The following is a 23,160-nucleotide window of genomic DNA, read 5'->3' as shown; positions in this document are numbered from 1 at the left end:
CACACAGTGTTTGCTCTATATTAAAACTACAGACTTTTTAATGGACACCAGAGGTGCAGGTTACACTTTGCCATTGTAAAGCCATTTTTTGTCAGTCCAGTTATCAACAGGCAGGGTGAGAGAAACATTAGCAGCATGGGCAGCAGTGTGAGTGTTGGTGAGACGTGTGGAGCTAAGCTGTGATTCTGGATGGGACCTTTAAGCTTCACAGCAGGACGGACCTCATTAACTTGTCTGGCTGAGAGGGGAAGTTGAGGGCTTCTGTACCGCAACAACGAAACAAGATACCAGTGATCTCATCCTCCTCTTCCCTTCATTCATCCCAAGCGCTTATGAGTTGCCTTGGCAACTTGTGCACTCTGTGTGTGTATGTGTGCTAGTTGAACATGAGCGGGGGCCTGAGAAACCACAGAGTGAAAATTATGTGTCATCAGAGAGGATTAGGAGCCCACGGTTTAGTAAAGGGCTTGGGATCTTGCTGCTGTCGTGCTTGAGGGTTTTATTCAATGTAAACACACATATTCTCAAAACACACACACACACACTCTCCTATGAACACTGTGAACCTGAGATGCATTCAACAAAGGCAGAGACTGATGACAAGACTGAAATTGATTTTCTTTCTATAACCTGCAACAAATCTGTAACAGATTCTTTGACAGAAAACAACTAGAAAGGACAAATTTATCAGCTGAAGGAAGTGTATGAATGTGATGAAGGAACAGAGTGTCAGGGTCCAAGGTGCTCTCTTTTCTCCACTCACTCCCTGTCAATGCCATCCATTTTCCTTTTCACCTCAAAGTAAGCAAAGGATGTTTGTGTGGCCACAGTAATACAAAAGGCTTACCATCATGTTAAGAATTGGTTTCTGTCTAGATCAGATGGATATAAGATCCTCATAACTCATAACTTGAATTTGACTCAGGTTTTAATCCTGAAATGAAAAACGATCAGTGTTGTCAAGGCAGAAAATAAATCTCCAATGATTCACTTACAACTGTCATCGTTTTTGGCAGCATTAACATGGACAAAGACACACGTCAATGGGCAGATGCTTTAAGTCATTCAAAACATTCAGACTAGCTGAAATTGGTTGCAAAGACACAGAGATTTGTAGGTCCAAGTCTTTGTTTTTGTTATTTTACATGGCTTCTCAGTGTGATTTTCTGTTGACCTTAAATATGGGCACAGGGCTAAATATTACTGGAATAGTTGGATACAGTAGCAGTAATGTTTACACTATGCTACAGTAAATATTTAATGGCTTATGAACAACAGAAGCAAAGTATTTAGAAGTTTGATTTCAGGCAAAGCTGTATGTTGAGACCTGGAGTCCAGTCACACTCAAGTGGGAAAAATGAGGACTTGTGACTTGTCTTGGACTCATCTGCCTTGATACTTTACTGCCTGAAGACATGACTTAAGATTGAAGGCAAGAAGCTGAGACCACAGACTTGAGACTAGACTTGGACTTGCATACAAGTCCGTCTTCGGTAGTCAGGGAATTCAAAACCTTTGTTCTTAACAATTACCAAGTTCTTATAAATGTAGAACCAGATATTAATACAGAAGTTTCTGGTTCTGATCTCATCACTTCCCAGTGGGAAGAACCGAACTCAACGCAGCAGGAAGTGACAGTAGGGGAAAGTAGACTGAGAGCCCCCAGGTGGATGTTGGGGTTGAGTAGAGTGCCTGAATTAGCTCGGTGGCTTTGCACTATATATTTCTTACATCCCGGAATAAGTATAAACAGTCAAAAGAATGACACATGAGCAGGAGTTCAGGGCTGAATATGATGTCCTGCTCTGTGGACTTCATCTAAGTACTGGCGTAGTATCTGTTTCCCTTCCTGTTTGCCTTTAGTTCCTTTTTTAACGTCACTGTTTAGTCCTCTTGTTCCTGCTATTTTATCTCATCTGCCTTTATTTTTTCTCCGTCCTCACACACTATCCGCTGTTGCACTCATCACTCTTTCCTTTCTATTTCCACTCTTCCTTTTCTCCTCTCTGTCTTGCTGCTGTCTGTTTATAAACCTCCCAGCGTCACTCTCTAACCTTACCGCAGGAAGTTTCCTGTGCTGAAACGGAGCCCACGCTGGATTGCTTCCTGCCAAAGTGTGTTGTGGGACACGTTTGTTTGGGCCCCCTTCTTCCTCTTTCTCCTCCGCCTCCTCCTCCTCCTCCCTTCTGCTCCCCTTGTTGCTTCCTCCTCTGGGCTCTGTGCAGATGGCTGAGGCCGGCAGACCGGATCTCGGAGGGGTTTTGGCAGAGCAGCACCTCTCTCTGGCCCTGGAGAGAGCATACCGCAGCCATGACCTCGTGACCCAGGCTGCACTGCTGCCCGCCCCGGCCTCACTGCTCTCACAAGTCAGCCACGAGAGACGAACATACAGCTGGTGCATGGAGTGCAGATGGCAGCTTGATTCAATATTGATAAAACGTCAGTTGATTGCAGTCAATTAGGAGTATTCCATTGCATCCTAGATCTATTCCTGCTATGTAGTCCAGTTAAATATAAACAGTCATTTGTAGATGCTGAAGAAGACACAAACCTTATGTAAAAACTATAATTTCAAGTTACTTATACTGCTTTAATCATCAGGGTAGGTAAACTGAAAACATGCGCATTCACATAAAGTAGATACACACTAGAAGCTAGAGATAATGCAGCCAAGCTATGGTTTCTACTCTGTTTGTGTGCCAAGAAGCAGATCCTAAAAAAAAGGGAAAAAAAAGAGAAAATATGAAGAAATATAGTTCCTTATCTGCCCACCATTAGTTCCTGTGGTTGTGAAACACCTGTATTCCATTCCCTGACAATTTCTTAGGATGTTTGTTGACAAGCTGAGGGTCAGAGCTTGACAGGCTGTAAGCTGTGCTTCAGATAACCTAGGCCTACCCGGGCTTATCGGCACAGCTCGTGCTACTATCTGAATATAGAGGACTAGAAAGGAAGGGAAGAAATGGGAAGCTGACAATCTAGACAGGGTTTCATTTTATATTGATTGCTCTCTGTGAAAACTTCCTTTGTTTGACGGGCGGTGGGGGAGTTGAAGGGAGGGAGGCCTGAAAGCGAGCACAAGGTTCCTATTACTTGTGTGACAGTGACATTGGCGGCCAAAGATAACAGCTGTCCAACTCCCAGAGGAAGTGTTTGAGTCTGGGCGATAAGTGAGATGTAAGAAATGAGTAGTTATGCTCCGTGTGGGTGTCATGGATGTTCTGATCGGAGCTATGCACTGTTGAAAGTCTGTTTTTGTCTGTCTGTGCGTGTGAAAACGAGAAGGAGACAGAAAAAGAGAAGGGGGGAGTCTGAGTCATACTGTAAATCATTGGGTTACACAGAGTGCAAAATGATACGATGAGGTGGCAATATCCGTGTTAACTGGCATAAATAAGGGTCAAACTTTTTTTATTGGTAATGCCAATTATATATATCCTGTTATGTCAGACAATATCAGGAATATCAAAGTTAAAGAACATTTCAAAAATAATCACAGTGGTTGATATAAACATCAGTGAACGGAACTAGAAAACCACAGCTCATCTGCTTTCATCAAAATGCTATTTAAAATGAGCAAGGTAATATAAAAAATTCAGCACTAGCTTTTATAATCTTGGCATACTTATTTATTTAGGTTAGTTACCTATCTAGCTAACTTGGGTAAAGAGCCGGCAGCCTGGTTGAACAATTGAGACCTTACTTTTTAGTTTTAAAAAACATGGATTAAACCGCTTCAGTACTTTCTGAGTATTTTCTAGGCTAAAATGTATTTAGTAACCTCTTTAGTGGGCTCCATAAGCTTGAGCTGTAGTAGTTGCTGCTTGGGTCAGGCTAGCCATATGAATAACACTGCTTTCTAAGTAAGCTAGTAAGTTGCTTCTTTTTTGCAATTAAGCTTGTGCATTTGCCAAACACAAATACTTTTTAAAAGATTATTATAAAGAAGATTATTGACAATGTATCTCTGGAAAGAAATTGGGTGTTTTAAGTCACTTCAATATAGTCTGAGTTTTCCTGAGGTCAATATCTGTTTCCTGGTCGTTAGAGAAACTCAACAGTGGCATTAGTATTCAACTGGAGTTGTTGCTACTGGGGTCAAATCAGCCATGCAACACTGCTGCTTTCTAGGTAAGATAAGGTAGTTGCCCTTCAAAATCTTCCTTACCAAAATAAAATGTATTTGCAGTTTCTTTCTTGCTATTCTGTTAGCAAATGTGTACACAGAATAACTAGCTGTTAAGCTCTGCCAACAGAAGCTTAACTCCAGTAAGATTATTGCTGCCTCCACAGCAGCTGTGAAAAATGTTTCAATGTTACAAGAAATGTTGCAACTAAAAATCCATCCTGAACAAAATTCAAGTAAAAATGGTCTCTTGTTGAGATTTTTTACAGTCCTCTCTATTGTCTCACTGTTGCCTGTAAATGCTTGTTGGTCATCAGTGCAGATGTTTTACACTCCTGTTCCCACGGCAGTGAGAGAAACATTGCAGAGTGCGAGGGAGGGGGAAAAAAGATACTGTCACTACTGTTTCCTCTGCTCTCTTTTCCCGCCATGTGTCTTTGTCCGGTTATACACAAACAAATAAACTGTCCATCCTCTGGTGTGCTCGTCTGTCCAGGGAGCAAAGAGCAGAACAGATCATAACAGATCAAATAAAATAACAGTCTGACCATCTTTCTCATATACACCCCCATCTCCCCCATCCCTCCTCTTTCATCCTTGTGATTCATTCTGTATTCTTCCCCTTAACCTATCATCTTCTAATCTTTTATTCTCACCTCCTCTCCCTTTCTGACTCTGCCTCCTCCTTCATCTTTTTTTTCTTTATCTCTGCTACCGTTCCCGTAATCACTCCCTCCTTTTGGCTTTTATCTCCACTTCCTCAATATCCTTTTTACTGCCTCTGCCTCCTTCCTTCCTCCCCCCCCCCCTTCCTCCCTACCCCTACCTCCCCCTCACCCTCCTCCCCCCCTTCCTGCCTTTCCTTCTTTCTTCCTTCCTCGCCCCCAACCCCCTGTCCTTCTGCTTTTTCTTCACTGAGCTCATCCTTGTTTTCTTCCCTCTTTCTCCCTTCCACCTCCATTTTGCTTCTCCTTCTCAAAACCCCGGTCTCAACTTCTTCCATCCTCTTCCTCTGCTTTCCCCTCTAGGTTTGCAGCCAGTCTTTTGGAGCAGGGAGGACGTGGCCCAGTGGCTGCGATGGGCCGAGAAGGAGTTTGCCCTGCGGCCGATCACCAGTAGCTCTTTCCAGATGAATGGCAAAGCCCTGCTGCTGCTCACCAAGGAGGACTTCCGCTACCGATCCCCCCACTCCGGTACTCCTCTTCTTTCTACCCTCTTCATGAATTTCTTGGTGACTTTAGAGGTGTAAACCAGGCGGGAGAACTGGAGAAATCTGTGAAAAGTTTTACAAATGAGTCACTTTCATTGATTGCCTTAGATGTTTTTTAAGTCCAACTGGAGCAGGACCCAGACTGGAAAACAAGATTTACCAAGTAAGAAGGAAGAACAGTTTTAGATCATGGAAACACTCCGACTGAACAAGAAAATGATGGAAAAAGTGGTGCAGCTATACATACAGGCGCATTTTCTAAGGGAAAAAAAGGTGACACCTGCCGTCACAGATGACTAAAAAGACTAAATAAAATGGAAAATGGATTGTTTGAGTGAAACACAGGATAAATGACTACATGACTACACAAAATGTAATTAGGGCAAAAACTGTGACACTTGAACTGCTGTTGCCTCACTTGGTGATTCAGACCAGTACAAATTTTAGCTGTATATGAAAATATATGCCAGTGCAGCTTTACAATTTATGTTTACAGCAAACCCTTAAAAAATCAATAAAGTACGCTGGAACAGAGGAGGGAAAGAGGCAGTGTTAGGTGACAGTGGAGGGAGGCAGCTGTTACTGCGAGGCTGCTGGGGGAGGAAGTAGGAGACGGTTGATCAGGAAGTGCAAACCAACCTCAACTGTCGCCCCGGCAACACCAGCGGCCAGGCTCATAAAGCAGATAAAGTCAACTGTTTTTCCTTTGCAGAGTTTTGGATTTCTATTTTAAAATTTAAACAGGATTTTGTGTCAGATTGTGTGTGGCTGTTGGTGTAGTGTACTGGAAATTATATACCGCACAGGGATGAAGTCAGTGCTGTGTGGTTCAGGCTGATAGTCATAAGAGTGGGATGTAATGAGTGGTCATCATTGTGAAATATAGAGATAAGACAGGAAAAATCCTCCACAGAACGGAAACTGTGGACACGTAATTTCAGGTCATTTTAGGTTCAGAAATGTACAGGAATTGTACGGAGGATTAAAGTAAATACATAAATAATTGCTGAAAAAATGAATGAAACATTTTAATCAATAAATAAAAGAATAAATAATAAATGAAAGCTTAAATTAATACAAAACAATCAAATTAATAAGTAAAGATGTTGGCATTTGATCATGAAATAAATCTTACTTACCTTACTGTAAAGCAAGACTGGTCCAGAGCTAGCTCTCACCTTGCTAGTGGTGTATAAAGCAAAGCTGACTGCTACATGTGCTACTAACGCTAACTTGCTCCAAGATCTTTAGCTTTTGTCCTGTTGTGCTTTACAGTGAGGTTAGTACCATATACCTCATTAACATAAAGACACAGAAGTACACCTGTTTATATATTCATTCTTTTATGTTTTTTTAATTGATGTATTAATTTCAGCTTTTATTTATTTAATTATTCATTTATTAATCAATTGAAGGTTTTTCTTATCTCTGTATTTATCTCAGCAATTAAAAAAATATTTATAGATTTATTCATTAATGAATAAGTCAGTCTTAATCGTCCATAGATTTTGGACAGAAACTCAGAAAAAGTAAGTAAAAGTTGATTTGTACAGCTGGAGCAGAGTATTTCCTACTGTGTGTATTTCTTATTGTCAGAGACCGCAAACTGCATTTTCACATTATATTACATGTTATGACACATAATCTGTACTTAGAGAGAGATATAGCCCAGCTGACAGCTGTTGTCAACCTTGCATCAGGATGTTTCCATTTCAAATCTATGCAAAGTTTTCATATCCTGTCAAGAAATTGAGGTTTGGGAAAAAGTCTGGAACGTATGACTCATCATTACGGGTTTTATTAGTTGTTGTTTATTAAGTGACGATGGAGGGGCTATTTTTAGATGTTTCACATTTTCCCCCTAAAACTTAATCATGGGGTGTCAAGAGATAAAGCTGACAGTGACTGATTAGATTTCAATATTCTAAGTTTCTTTGGCCTTGTTGTTAGGAACATCAATAAAAACGTCATTTTAGGGAACAGAGCCATGTTTTTGGTTTGTAATATGTCTGTTTCCTCCTTTGGGTAATTATAAGAGTGCAGTTCCCATCAGTCCCTGCTGTGTGCCATATTTTCCTTTGTAGAAGTATAATACGCTGAAATAACAGACCATGTTTTTTTTTTCCTGGAATGTCTGTCTTAATCTCATGTCCAATAATCTGCTACACAGTTTGTAAAGCTACATTACAGCTGCATGTTTAGACTTGAATATGTGTAATGGGAAGATTTGAAGAATCTGAAGAGGGCGTTTTATGTTTGAGCTACAGTACATGACACATTTCAAAGTCCTAGTAACTGTAATTCATAATGATAAACATTTTCTTTTTTGGATTTTAGACAAAATGTGAATCTCTTAAGTTTAAACTATTATTTAAAATCGAAAATCAAAGCAAACTTTCATGCACCAGGAAGCAGGAATTTTCCCCACACTGCGACTCAATGCCACAGGACCAGAAAGTGAGAACTGAAAGAGGTGTGTGTGTGTGTGTGTGTGTGTGTGTGTGTTTGTGTGCGCATGTTCACCATCACTTCCTTTATGAGAATCATTTCCTTGTTATGGTAAGCCTTTAAGAAAGGGTAGGATAATGTAAGATAGCAGTCTTTGTTGAAATCACATCTACTGTACCTGTGGTTATTTGTTAACTGTGTAAATGTTTTGTCATGCCAGCAGTGTGGCTGTTGTTGGTGTTGGGGCAAAACAAACTGCTGTTAATCATTCAGTGAACTTCCTGCTCAGGTTTTGTGCCTGTTGTCATCACTACTATATAACCACTTAAAGGAGAATACCTGGGTCATATAGAGCTATGGCCCATTTACTTGTGTCAACAGAAAATTCATGTTTTCTGCTGAACAGCCACCAAAGCTCGATGTATGGAGATATTTAGATTTTTTTAACACTATTTGTATTTGAAAAATCTGAGCTTCTTCAGAGATTTTCATCTGCAGGAAACGTCCCCTTCCTCTTATAAGAACTACACAATATTTCTTTGAAAACACAGGTTAGGTAATGCAAGTTCTGCGAGTTAAATGTGACGAATTATCTTCCTCAGGCAAAATGCATTGTTTGTAAAAGAAAACTAACTGGATACCGTCCACTGAGAGGGAGACCTACACTTCTGGTAACCTCTGTACTTAGTAGGTCGTCAGGGTTGACTATTTAGGAAATGTTTTTCTAGTAACAAACAAGTCTTGATTTACTATTACACCCTCTCCTGAAACCGTCTGATGTGGTGTCTGCCTCCTCAGTGACTCTTCCATTATTGCACAAGCTCCCAGCTGCCTGGAAAGCAAAGGAAAGAAGAAGGGGAACCTGATTCTGTGGATTACGCCAACACTAATTTCCCATTTTACGCAGATGTAAAATGCTACCGGGAGACATATGGTAACTTCTGACCCTGTGCATCTCTGCAGGGGACGTCCTGTATGAGCTGCTGCAGCACATCCTGAAGCAGAGGAAGCCCCATGTGTTTTACCCGTCGGCCTACTTCCCCGGGAACTCCTTCCACTCGCTGCCTGAAAGCGCTGTGCCACACCTGAAGCTCGAAGGTCAGTCCAATCAACTGTATTTTCCTCTTTAACGCATGCAGTTCACGCATTTTCAGCTCTGGAATTTCATTAGGCCTTCACTTGATCTTGTCTAAATCATACTGGAAAGCATTTACTGTTTTCTAACCTTAGAAGTGTGCATAGGTTACTAGAAGCTACATTCCCACACAAGTGCCTCAAAAAGTACTTTCATTAGACGTTAGTGTTTTTTGTTGATAATAAATATATACAGTCTAAAATAGTTTTGCTCAAACCAAATAAAATTCCACACAAGAATGACTTTAAAACCTCACGACTGCATGACTGGCTTTCCATGATGTAGAGGGAGAATTATAACATCAAGAGAGAGAGTCATGGCTTATAAATCAATTAACTGGCAGTTATATATATATTTTATTTATACATCCAATTGTTCAACTATGAGTAGAACAGATCCACAATTAATTGACATTTGTATCAATCAACAAATCATCAAGCTATAATTATATATGTGTTATAGTAAGAGTCTCTCTAAATTACACTATGTAGCCAAGAAACTACTATTAAGCTACTTAGCTAACTTGCAGTTGAGTGACTTAGTTGTCAACAACATGTCCACAATTATAATAATGTTGTCTAGTTGTGAACCACACCTCAGTGACTTTTGAGGTGTGGTTCACAGAGAATGAGTCATTTTGGACACATTTATGGAACTGCATTCTGGCTGAGCTATAAATCGCTTGGCACTAGTTGTCAACAATACATCCTAAACAATCACAATAATGTCTAGCTGTCTAATATTAGCTAGCTAAAAGCATACTAATTTGATCCTTCAATAGCAGATACTCTTTTTAACTGTATAGTAGGGCTGAACAAATAATTGAAATATCATTGATTTTGCAGTCTGGTGCAATGTCCAAATCCATGACAGGAGATACAGGTTACATTCTCCAGATGCAAGGGAACATGCGTGTTTGGTACAGAGCCCAGCAAAAATCACATCATCATCATTTTTCTTTCTTTTTTTCAGTGAAAGTGAAATTCAAAAAATTCCTACTAGAATTATGACTCATATCACAATTGCAGTATCCTTCAAAATACTCACAATATGATTTTTCTTTTTTGCATATCATTCAGCCGTACTATGTATGTGTCAATCTAGCAACGCCACTAGCGATGTCACTTTTTTCAAGGTAGAAAATAGAGATTAAACACGCATGCGCTAAATGTAAAATTGTTTTGCTTTGTAAAATAATGTAGATGAGTGCTGATGCTAACAATAGCTGTGGTGTGGTAAATTTACTGTACCTGAGATACGTGGAATAAACAACTGATAAGAATGAAAAAAAGTCAACAGGAATTGTACATGGTTCATTTTTGAACCACTCATGGAAAGCTTGGGTAATAATGCAAGAAATTAACTTTCTTAAAAAGAGGTAAATAAAGCTCGAAATGGGGGATATCAAGAACAAATCTTTTTAGGAATTTGAAATACAAAAAATAATAAAAAAAATATTTTGTGACAAATATTGAAACAATACTTTAAATACACTTGTTTACCTAAGCACTCATTTTGATTTGAGAGGTAGATTAGATGAGAGATTTTTGTATGTATGGTGCTAAAAATACTGTAAATATGAGGAAGCAGTCCCTTTGTTCACACACGCGGACCTCTTCACTTCTTGGCACCCGTGTTTGCTGTATTCAAGGAAGTAATAGTGATAACTTTCAAGATACCTGAGGCTGTTTTTTGGCTCTGATCTGAGGAAATGTGACACAGCAACAGTCATTCAGGATGGAGCAGTAATTTTGCAGACTTAAAATGTTGACACAGGAAAACCTGTTCCACAAGGAAATGCTGCTTTATTTAAACAAGCTGCAGCACTGGACACCACAAACTGTTCCAGTGGCTTATTGCAGGAGATTGGTTCTCTGCTATTTATTACTTCTGTCTTTTTGAGGCCACTTTGTTTTGTTTTGGTTTTTTTTTGCTTTTGACTGAAGGAATTGGACCAAAATTCAAACTACTTCAACACAAACCAGAGAACTTTTACCAAACCTCATGAAAAATAATGTAATCAACTTAACTGTAGGATATTAGTGACACCAAGTGGTCCTTTTAGTGTAAAGCAAGTGCGACTGATAAAACTCTGTGGCACTAGGGACAAATCACAGCACAAAGAAAATAACTAAATGATCGTGAAAACCCTTAGAAGCTACAGAATACTACTACAGAATCATTTCATTCTCTGTTACATTTGCGGTAAGATTGTTGTATGTTTTGGGGATTTTTCCACTTTGGACAGTTCATAGTAGAGACAGGCTTCATACAACTTGAGATACACGTACAAGTAGTGAACAAAATAATCAGAACATCCTAGATTTTAATGCCCTTAGATTATAATTACCCTTTTAATCTTATAATACTGAATTTGAGGACTTAGTCTTGCACTATTGCCTTCTATGCTCTCACTGTGGTTTTCTGCTCAATGGCTGCCAGTCTCACCTTGATTGCCAATATGTACTCACTGTTGACACACCTGTATGACAAACACAGGGAATGGTATACGCCCAAAAGCTTTCTTAACATTACTAGAAAGCTAGTTTCAGATACAGGAGGGGATTTTCGGCTGAATGCAGAAACCACAGGCATGCTGATGGTTTCTGGTAATGTTATTAATCAAAATAATAATTTATCAAAAACTGTATACCTACTTAACCTGCTAAAAATTTTCAAAGTTAATTAACAGAGTCAGAAATGATCTATTTTCTATCTAAAAGTCCACAATTGACAGATTTGACTTTGAAAACAAATTTAAAAAATAGTGAAACTTAGTTGTAAATATTTATGGCATATTGTTTCCTTTGTATCAGATACGGTACGACGGGGTCCACGTGGTACAGAGCCACTCACCCAGCATCCACCAACTATTGAGCTGCGACACCGCTCCCGCTCCCCTCACCACCCAGCAACACGACGATCCCCTCTGGAGTCAAACCACCCTCGCCCCGCCAACGAGGACTCCCTCCAAACCTTCTCCCAGCTGCCTGACAGCAACCACCACCTGCCCGAGGAAATGTACCCATTGTCGGTGTCCCCGGCTGCACCGAACGGACGCTGCACGACGCCCCGAGAACCCCCCTGCCCAGGCAGCCCTGGCGGCCAGGAGGCAGCCCCTCCTCGCGTCATCCAGCTCATGCCCAGCACCATCATGAACCCTCTGCTCCTCAGCCCGAGTAGGAGCAGTGGAGGTGCCGGCATGGACTACAGACACAGCCGCAGCGGACCCCTATCGCAGGCGTCACTTGAGAACGGCCGTGAAAGTAAAGTCCACGGCCACCACCATCCAATACCACTGGCACAGCAGCAGCAGCAACAGCAGCAGCAGCAACAACAGCACCTACTGCAGCAGGAGGAGGCACTCTACAGGAACCATGTCATCATGCCAGTGTCTCCTCCAGAGGAGCAACAAATGCCCATTGGACGGATAGCAGGTAAGATTCAGTCCTGACGAGGTTGAAGGTTAAAGCTGCATGAGGTGACATCTTTATTTAAAAACACATCTGTGTTTAGTCACAATGCCAGCAGGTTATTACAGAGACAGCAGGATATTAGTTACTTATCTTGTCTCTCTGGTATCACTGACACAAAGGACAAATACCTGACATTAGACTTTCTTCATAAAATCACACCTCTGCACACTCACTCATTGTTTTCTCTGTCTTGTCCCTGCAGACTGCAGGCTGCTGTGGGACTACGTCTACCAGCTCCTGTCAGACAGCAGGTACGAGAACTACATCCGCTGGGAGGATCCAGAGAGCAAAGTCTTCCGCATCATGGACCCCAACGGCCTGGCCAGGCTCTGGGGCAATCACAAGGTAAACACACACTCTGCGGACTCCGGGTGTTCAGTAGTTGTTGATTTTGATCTGTCTGCAGGTGGCTGAGTGAGCAGGGACATCCCAGATCCAAGCAAGAGAAAAGACTATGATTTCTATTTCTAAGGCAGTTTAAAGCTACAGAAAACATTTTAATGCTGAACTAGTAAATATTTTTTTATACCAACAGACTCAAAAGAGGATGTGAAATGTGAAATCTGTTTGTAGGAGTGAAGAACTCAGATAATTATCACCTGACCTTCAGCTCTACTGAGCTTTTTGGTCACTTTTAGCTGATTTATGGTCCACAAAGTGGGACATTCTCAACAACCTTGTTCCCAGCTGACAGCTGTTTTCAGCAGAAAACGCTAACATGCCCATTGCACATCATCTGCCCAGCACCAAACAGCAGACAGACAAAGTTAGCGATTAGCTGGTGAATGTAGTGGAGCATTTAGCAGTTAATAAACATGATTGCAGTATTAGGCTTGCATTTTCCGTTTGGACAGAAACACGACTCCAAATACAATACAATACTAATGTTTCTCCGTGTATGCTGGATGCTAACATGTCAACTTCAAAGGTGATCACATGTCAGTGCTGTTTCTACTGCTTGTTTGTGGCCAAAACTATACTTAATGCAGGTTTAATGATTCCAGAGCCAAGATTTAAAGCTGCACTTAGTATTATTATTATTTTTTATTAACAACCGATCAAAGTTATTAAGTAACATGAAAGGTGTTGCTCATGGTGATGAACTCACACTCAACTTTACAATTTACCTCATGTCTACATAACTTTTTACCACCTTTCAGCTAGTTGTTTTGGTTTCAGAGCTCACAAACGCTGTGTCTGCTGGGTGTGTAAATAAGCAGTTTTTGTTAAGATTGCCATAGCCTTTTTATAATATAGTAGATAATACTGTATGTCAGATATTATGTTTTCAGCTTGTTGTGAAATTACTCTGCTCCAGTGAAACTAAAACATTAATTAGTATGCCATTAAATGGCACAGAGAATCTAAAGATATGTTTTTACAGATCAGTACCACCACATTATCATTATTAATGACACTGTTGACCTTTTACTTCTTACAGAACAGGACAAATATGACGTACGAGAAGATGTCGCGAGCACTGAGACACTACTACAAACTGAACATTATCAGGAAAGAGCCTGGACAAAGACTTCTGTTCAGGTAGTTCAACTCTGATTAGCTTTAAGACACCCTTTTGCCAAAAACATCTGCCAATCTATTCATGATATATATTTAAAATCTCCAGATGATTGGCCGAACATAACATAACATAATACTGACAGAATTCTCAAAAAATGACCAAACTTTGTTTTTTTTTTTGTCTCTGTCATGGTCACCAGGTTCATGAAAACCCCAGATGAGATAATGAACGGACAGACAGACCGGTTGGAGCGCCTGGAGTCCGACATAGATGATCAAATCTACATCAAAGAGGAATGCTGAGGCATTCTAGGAAGAAGAAAAAAAAAGTCTACGAACTATTTACTACTACTACAGCCGCTGATGCCTTTCAGACGCAGCTTGAACAATCGATGTTGAATCTGGAGTGTGTGGACGTTGGCTCGTATCAGTCCTAAATGGAGAGATGTCAAATCTGGTCTCTCCTATGATTGCCTTAGGATGATCATTTCCTGAAGTAAAAACAAAACAAAACACAAAAAACAAAAAACTGCATCAGTTGTTTTGATTTTCCTGATGGACAGAGCTGAAAGGACTTTCTAAGTGCTCCCTTTTATTCCTGAATGAACTGCAAAAGCCAATCACTTTGTGCTTATATCACTTTTATGATTTTTTGTCTCCTCACATGCATTATACTACAAAATTTTGTAAAAAAAAAAAAAAAAGAAAGAAAAAGAAAAGAAAAGAAAGAAATTGTGTGTGTGCGCGTGTGTGACAGGAATGTTTTCATCATGGAATAAACATTTTTGATCAAACTGTATCCTCATAGTGTGGATATACTCAGTTAAAGATCACGTTTTTGTCCAGCGTTTCCTGTTTCTCACTGATGTTTGCTGAAATACCCAAAATGGCCGCATGATGGCACTAGTGTACAACTTTTATGGACGAGGTCTTCCTGTGGCTCTTTCACACAGTTCAACAGTTCATCAGACAGGCTCCACGCCTTTACCAATTACTAAATTGTGGTTACAGCTCATAGGGTTGTCAGGACTGGTAGAGGATGGAACTAGGTATCGCATATGTGTGGATTTCTATAATTTGGTGGTTATTGATATCTATACGGGAAACGATTGAGCTCTATTAAAGAATCCAACCTTTCACTGACTATTCAACATTAATGTGTCACTAAATGCACCCTAGCAAATATGTTACAATAGCTTTGCGTTACACTCTCTATATCTGTAATTTATTTCCAATGTCAGATTCAGAATAATTTTTCTGCCAACCATTGCTATGTGAGTTGTGTAGTATAATGAAGACATCATACCATTAGTTTGTTACGTCTTTCCATATCTAAGCATGTTCATTTGGATGTGGGAACAATCATTCTTTTCGGATCAGTCACTGTGACATTCAGATGTAACAAATCCACGAGGGTAATCAGATTACTGTAACGCTACTGGAGAGGTAGTGCCGGTGCGCCGTGCGCTCCGGAGTCTCCATAAAAGTTAGTGCGCACAGAGCTAAGCTGTCAGACTGGGGAGAGACGCGGCGGAGCAAAGACTGGAGGCTGAAGTGATTGATGAGGACCGAGCCTCTCTTTAAGAATTTCATATATTCATTGTCAGTGTGTGACCTGATCCCGTGGGGGACTGTCATCCACCAGAGCGCACTGAACAGGACGCAATTAACGCTTATTATCCGCCTGAATTTAATAGGCTTCTGTTTGGTTCTGGACTATCGGAGCAGGTTTGGATGCAGGAGGATCTCGGCTGTGCGGCGGATGAGATGCCCACGCTGCCCGCGTAAAAAAAATAATCGTGTCTGAATTTGAAAAGGCTGCTTGATTTCATCCGGGAAAAAGAAAAAGCCACCGTTTCTTTGTGAATTTTCCCCGCTCCAGGACGCAAATGTCTCCACATCACAGACTCACCACTGGATTGTAGCAGCGGCCCCACCAATGGTTTAAAAAAGGGCGTTAAGGTGCGGGAAGGGAGTGGGACAATTACAGGTAAGAGCCACTCAAGCGACCACGACGGTCATTTTCTGACCTCTCTCTCTCTCTTTGGGGGGCTTTTAAGAGTTTTCCCTTGCAAGTGAGTGCGCACAGCCAAGCAGCAGAAATGCACTGCAAGGCTTTTATTTGTGAACCATCAAGGCTGCATCAATATCCAATCAAGGCTTATACAATTACGACCTACACGACGTATAGGTCTTTAAAAAAAACAAAAAAACTCCCTCTCCCACAGAGAAGTGCAGATATATTCAATTATGGCTGTAACCAATCCTAAAATATATTTCTAAAGCAGATTAACAGATGAACTTTTTTTTTTTTTTACTACTATCAGAAATACTTGCTTCCAGTTCACCTATTTACAGTAATTTTTCTGTCTTATTTTACAGGCAATATCTGTACATTGCAAAATCTAAAATCAGTTTTTTCCAGTTGTGTCGTGTAACTTTACAATCAATTCAGTCTGTTTTATGAGGTCAGTAGAAGTTAATAAAGTTGACATTAGAATTGGATTATTTAAGTCTTCACTAGTACTTTACTAGTATTTTGTATTAGTCTATGGACGGTAAGATTATCACAAACTCAACAATGACCAGAGCTAATGCTGTATTGTTTGTAGAGATACATATTATGTGTTGGTGTCACTGGTAGTAGGTGTGGCAGGATGATAACCAGTAGATATTCTGTGAGTACAACGACCAAACTGCTGTCAAAAGTCAAGTAATTCTAATAGTGATCCACTGATATGACCTCCGTGTTGAGACTAATGTCAGCGCACCTGATGCAAATAATGGTGCGAGTCCTCTGATGATGTAATACAGTGACACAGGGGCAGCAGCTTCAGACGACCTGATCCGTATTCTTCCTCCTCCCTCCTCCTCCTCCTCCTCCTCCTCCACCTGCCACTAACATACAGGGCTTTAATTTGCCAAGTGAAATGGGAACAAAAGGAATTGGACATGCTGACAGTTTACACGTCTGGCACACAATGTTGGGATGATCTAGTGGGCGGAGGACAACACGAATAGACTGTAGTTAAACTACACAGCAGAAAGTGTGTACAGCACAGCAGTGCTAATGTCCTTACTGTAGTTCATTTTCTACAAGTTTTCAAGGAACAACATGCAAATGGTTGAGAGGAAACTGTAAATGGCAGAGGCCAGACCAAAGCTTCAGAAGCAACAGACTAATAAAATATGACATAATCAGGGGTATTTTTTTCAAACTCAAAAAAAAAAAAAAAAAAAAAAATCTCCCTGAAGCGCCTCAGACGATATTATACAACTGTTTTCAAAAGGTGAGAGATATTCGTGTAAACTGACCTTTATGTATAAAACCTGTGAAGTGCTCCTAAAGAAGTAGCACTTGGCTTCTTAACATTAGGTTCCTTATTTCTTACCTTTTCTCTTGACCTTTAGTTTATCATCACATAAGCAGAAAACCAGAGGCTCCACATGCTGACCTTTAACCTGTTAGAACATTTCTGCGTCCAAAGCGCAGCTCAGCATTAAACAACTGTAAGACTCCAAATGCTAAAGGTGCATTATTTGCTTGTCTTATTACAGCACTTATGTGTCTTAGTTGTAAGAGTTACATTTTTGAGGTACTTAGACTTTAAGTATATCAATTATACTAATTACTTTTACTTCACATTTAAAGAACACAAGATAAAAAAAGCAACAAAAAATATACTGCATTGGCTTGGTTTTAGCCTATGACCACACAGAAAACTGAAATCTGAAAAACAAAATCTGTATCTGGTCAGCGCCCCTTGTTTCCGATGTCTATGAAGTTGTTAGCAGGTCCAATAATAATGTATTTCCTCCCCTAAACCTCTTAAATTAAATGGTGTCATTTAAATACTTTTTCAAGGCCTAACAAGGTGAAATACTTCAACAATTCACAAAAAAGCTAAGTGTGTGATAATTTGTATAAATTTGTGTATCAGAGCTTTGTTTCTTCTCTCCTATCTCATATGACCCTCTGTAGGAGCCTGAACTTTAGGTTGGTAACCACTCAACTACACTACCAAACTGTATATAAAATAGTTCACACCACTCATAGGGGGCATTTTTCTGCATAAAGTGTACTTTGCCTGTATGTTTACATAAGTAGGATTCTGAATGCAGGACCTAAACTTGTAAATGAAGTATTTTTACATTACGGTCATTCCTACTTCTGACTTAAGTGAAAAGTCTAAATACTTCCTCTAACACTCCTGTCTCTCTGCTCAGAGCAGAGGGATGCAGCAAATCACACAATGACGTCATCTGGCAACTTTGAACAACTTTCTAGCAGCCAATAACTGCCTCCCTTAGAAAAGAACTGGCAGCCCTGGCAGTCCCCAATTAGCTGGAAGCATTAGCAACAGCTCCTGCACTATGAATGATCAGGTTTAACGCTCTGGGCAGCCTGGCTCAGGTCAGACCGGTCCCCCTCCAGCTGGGCGACCTGGTGCCGACTGTCTGGCCAGCGCCTGTGGATCAGCCAATGTCACCTTTTTTTTTGGCGGGTCACATGACCTCATCCTCGCACTGCCTTGCCATTGATCCAAAGCGATGACACCGAGGCTTCATGGTCTGCTGCTCCTCGCCAACCAGGCCGACTTAGTCCTGCCTCTGAACAGCTGTGACATGCAACACACCAACAGTGGGGGGTCTTTGAATTAGTCTGTCTTTCTGGGGGCCCAGATATTTTTGATATTTTTTTGTCATTATTTTTTCCATAAAAATAGCAGATTTAAGACCCACATAAACAAATTAATGCTGTAGAAAGTCGAGCAGTAGAACAGTAGAGAAAAGCAGAATAATAGAGGCAAATGAAAGGGCTCCAGAATGGAGGATATCATTATTAAAAAGGCTGAATAAAAATTCAGTAAGAAACTAACATGACCAACTGTTACAGTAATAGCATCTTCTAAGGGCTGCATGTTTCTATAGGCCCAACAATTGGATACAAAGGTCATTAACATTTAAAAAAGGCTTTAAATATAAAGTGAAGATGTATGCTATAGGCATACCTAACTGGCGTGAGCTTTTAAATAAACTGTAATAACATAACTTCCAATCAAACCATAACTTGTGATACAATTTTGTTTGTGTATGGATCAAACAAATGAGATATAAATCGTTAATAGGCAGGAGACATTGTTAATGTTATAACTAACACCTGCACTACACCTGGCAGGTAAAAAGGTCTGCTGTGAAAAATGTCAATTAGTGAGGTCCTAGTTACCTTAGGACAGAGTCAGGTTAGCTGTTAGCCCTGCTTCCAGTCATGGTGCTAAGCCAAGCGAATGTTTCAGAAAGTAATTATTACAAAAGGTTACTTATTGTCAAAAAGTATATATGATAGCTGGACACATTAGCTATCTTTAGTCATGACAATCTCCTATAATGTGATGTGAACAGTTACACTATTTGCACACCTGCTGCAGCTCACAGCTAGCTGGCCCTGGCTATCTCATAGCTCTATCTGTTAGAGGCGCAGACTGAAAACATCTCACACACCAATCTGCTCTTGGTCTGTGATTATTGATGAGGTGTCATCTCTGGTTACAAGAGGTGAAGTCATTAAACAGAGCAGGTTCCACTTTGTTCAGTCTATGTCTGTCATGTTGCTGGGAAGCTAATAGAACTTAAACGAGCAGCTGTCTGTAGATATCAGGCTGATGTCAGATGACGCTGCAATCGACATCTTGTTTTTCATCTTGCACATGAGGTCCTACAAAACCTGACATTTCAGTCATGTTCTAGTCTTTATGTATTTTACTAGTTGAATAATTAACTCTCACAAAAAAATCTAGATCTGATTTTTTGGCCATATTATCCAGCCCTGTACCTTATGTACAAATATTACAGTGGCATCAACCTTTAAATCCACTTCTCAGCAAGAAGGTGTATAAGTAGTATTTCTCAAAATGCTGAACTATTTCTTTAAATACGGGTAGACTACCAGGGAAGCCTGACAGTTTCACTCATTTTTCATCCAAGTTTATAATCTTAATACTGGTGAAGCAATCTGTCCTCAAGAGCATATCATGTCTTGTTCCAAGAAAATGCTTTGAACTGGACAATGGAATCAAAGAAATTATGACATTACCACTGGCAGCTTTTTCTCATTGTTCTAATTTGAAAAAAAATATTGTTTTGCAGAAATGTACACATTGCTTTTGAAGTGTTACAATGAAACCTCTAAGCCCCAGTTAACTGCCCATGGATTTATTCCTTGCTGGTCCAAATGAAAGGCTTGAGAGGAGGTCAGGTGCTCAGCTTGATAGGCGAGTTTGTGCTGTCTTCTCCTTAAACTATTGGAATTTGTGTAAAGTATCGGTGGCTGATTGGCGCCCTGCTGCTGGTGTTTGATATGAGTAGGAAGCGAGGGCTTTTTTTTGCTCTTTCACATTCTATTTGATCTGCACTCACTCTCTCTGTTTCATTTGAAGTAAAACAAATTCACCAGCCGCTGAATAAACAGGAGCTCTGCAGAGATGATCAAGTCATAGCAAAAGGTTCTTATACATTTTTCACTTTGACCTCTGTCTTCTTCTCTTCATTCTCTCTCTTCTTCTTCTGATTGGATTTTTATTTCTTACTTGCCTGTTGACAGTTTTTCACAGGGCTTTATTTTGACTGGACCTGGACTGGCTATTTTTCATTTTGGCTGAGGGCTTTTTATTGCCAAAGGTCAGATAAATATAACTGAAACTACTTTAGCTTTTATATTTTCTAGGTAAGCACACTGCTATAAACACTGTATACACAGAGGTTGGAAGTTTGAATAATCTCTCTTCCTATTCTCTCAATTCCTACACATAAATTGCTGCAACAATTTACACAATGTACAGCTGCAGATTCTGTATTTTTTTGTCTTTTATTAAGCAACATATATAATTTCATTTTTAAAAAGTTATTTGCCAACTAAAAAGTTCAACTAAAAGTTTTTTTTAATGCAGTTAATGATTTTTAGACTAGAAAATGGGCCTATTAGCAGAATATGATGATCAAGATCCATCTTGAGCAGACAGCACTAATGAAGTTATAGCAGCATGTTTTAAATTAAATCAATTCATAATGGGATTTTCTCACTTTTTAAAAATGGTTGCAAAAGCATATAGAAAATCACACATCCTTACAACGTTAATCTTTTGTTGTAATGCTGACCTACCATATTCTTTCATAGCTTTAATTATAACTATGTGGGTTTCTAACTCTTTTGATAAAATACAGTGTGAAGAAACAGAATTGGAAGGTGGAGAGGTCTGATCTGAACTGCAACGGTATCTTAAACCCCTAGACCACTACTCATCTACTTTTCTTCTGAAATATACTTATTAGGAGGTGAAAAAGAAAGGGGATTCAAAGCAATGTCCAAACTGTCCATCTTAAACACTTGTAGTTCTACTGGCCAACATATCATTCTTGCTATGATTTGTTTAAAATCTGTCCAGTTTTGTTTCCACTCATGGTGCTTGCACCCCTTTTATGAAACAACAAGGTAAGGTCCAATTTTGCTCTTTTGCATTTTGATTTTTTAGTCTTCAAAGCAAACATTTAAAAAAATTCTTTCTCTCTATGATATTTACACAACCCATAAACAATGGGGAAGGTTAAGAAACTACAACACTAGGTTAAAGTTAAGGAAAACTGAGGTTAGGGTTAAACATTAATTCTAGCTCAGTGATGGGACATCAATTATAGTCTCCCACATGAAAGTCAGTGGCACTATTAACCACTCATGTTTGCATTGCTACATAAATACCTCACTGCTTCCTATATTGGCGCTGAACAATGGCATTGGACGTAAATCATGAAGTGCAGACTGGTCTAATATGAACACAATTCCTATGGATACTGGGCACCTTGCTTGACCTATCTGTGTCCCTCACAGCAGCAAATGTTACAATAACTGATACCAAGAGCATCCCTTTAACCCCTGAACCTCTGCTCCAGTGAACCTCTATAGCAGCCACTGTATATTTCTTGTTTATTGCCATCCTGGAATCCTCCTCTGCCCTGGTCTTCATAGTATTACACTGTTCTCCTCCACTTAACTATGGCAGAAAAAGGGGGATAGACAGTAGAAGAGAGAGAGAAACTGAAGAAGACAGTGGCAGAAAACGGAGATCTGCTGGTCTGTGTCCAGGTTTTTCCCCCACGTGGCCATTTTATCTCTTCAGCAGCGTCTTAGTGTTGCAGTGTGTGTGGCCCAGTGGCTTATAAACATGTGCCCGTCACGCAGCATGAGTCCAGCCTCCGAAGGCCTCCAAACAAACACACCAACACATATTTTGGACAGCAGAAACATCTTTCTATCCCTGCTTTCCCCTCCCCTCCCGTCTCTCCCACTCATCCCCTTCCCTCCGTTTCATTTCGATGGCTGATGGTGTGTGCAGAGCTGTGGGCCTACAGTACTTTCATGATGTGAGCCAAACCCATCTGGGACTCAATATCCTGTTTACCAGCTCTCAGCACTCTGAAAACCACAACAATACTGAGCTGAGGCAGAAGTTCAGAACTCATTACAGTTTGTTCAGGTCATGGCCAAGGTCGAAGTCCTCTCCTTCTCCGTTACTCTGCCATGTTGTCTGAAAAAACTGTTATTTCTAGCTTTTCTCTCTTTTTTCTCTTCAATCTGTACATGTTTTCATGCCATGCTTTGTGAGCAAATCTCCCAGCAGACACATCTGAAGACATTCAGGTAGTGGGTAATAGACCAAGCTCAAGAAAAAGTGAGTGATTTGATGCTGCTCTCAGATCAATTTGCGACGTTATTAGAAAAAGAATCAGATGTGTAGATTTGTTTTATGATGATCTATTTGCTACTTTACAGTCAAATTAAACAGGAGGTAATCTGACAGGATAAAGTGGAAAATAATAGAAAAGATTAGGACAGAACAGCATGTAAAAAACCTTGAGAAGAGTTAGCTTAGTTAACCTGAACTGTTAACTACCTAGCAGGATCATGTAGACACAACAATAATGCTAACATCAAAATGGATATATTAGCCTGTACTAAACACTCCAAACTAATTTATCCTATTGAGGATGTAAATCTTTAAAGACTTTTATCTTTGAACAGGCTTTTTAATTTCCTAAAACAGCTAGACACTGTAGTTTTTAACAAATGTTACACAAAAAAACTGTAAATAGAGCATTTATTGGGGACTATTTTCAGCCACACATTAATACACATTTGGTGATCTAATGAGTTTTACAACAGCTGGACAGTATCATATTCATGGTAATGAAG

The 23,160-nt window shown here is 40.0% G+C and overlaps 2 protein-coding genes across 3 annotated transcripts in view; both read left to right on the top strand.

The window, feature by feature from the left end:
* Window positions 1–14,715, top strand: part of etv6 (ETS variant transcription factor 6) — a 28,296-nt gene extending 13,581 nt beyond the window's left edge. For both annotated transcript variants that reach the window (XM_018702858.2, XM_018702857.2), the window contains exons 3-8: window positions 5,155–5,319; window positions 8,748–8,882; window positions 11,736–12,356; window positions 12,598–12,740; window positions 13,837–13,937; window positions 14,117–14,715. In XM_018702858.2, the coding sequence (XP_018558374.1) occupies window positions 5,155–5,319; window positions 8,748–8,882; window positions 11,736–12,356; window positions 12,598–12,740; window positions 13,837–13,937; window positions 14,117–14,219 (1,268 nt within the window). In that variant the 3' untranslated portion in view covers window positions 14,220–14,715. The remainder of the gene's footprint in view (window positions 1–5,154; window positions 5,320–8,747; window positions 8,883–11,735; window positions 12,357–12,597; window positions 12,741–13,836; window positions 13,938–14,116) is intronic.
* A 135-nt stretch (window positions 14,716–14,850) lies between these two features.
* tafa2 (TAFA chemokine like family member 2) overlaps window positions 14,851–23,160 on the top strand; it is a 58,847-nt gene continuing 50,537 nt past the window's right edge. Inside the window, exon 1 of the mRNA XM_018702859.2 lies at window positions 14,851–15,906. The gene's annotated coding sequence lies outside the window, so the exon portion shown is untranslated. The remainder of the gene's footprint in view (window positions 15,907–23,160) is intronic.

This window comes from Lates calcarifer, linkage group LG18 (assembly GCF_001640805.2).
Source record: "Lates calcarifer isolate ASB-BC8 linkage group LG18, TLL_Latcal_v3, whole genome shotgun sequence".
Lineage (NCBI taxonomy): Eukaryota > Metazoa > Chordata > Actinopteri > Centropomidae > Lates > Lates calcarifer.
Note: the sequence above shows the minus strand (reverse complement) of the source record. Positions and strands in the feature narration are given on the sequence as shown.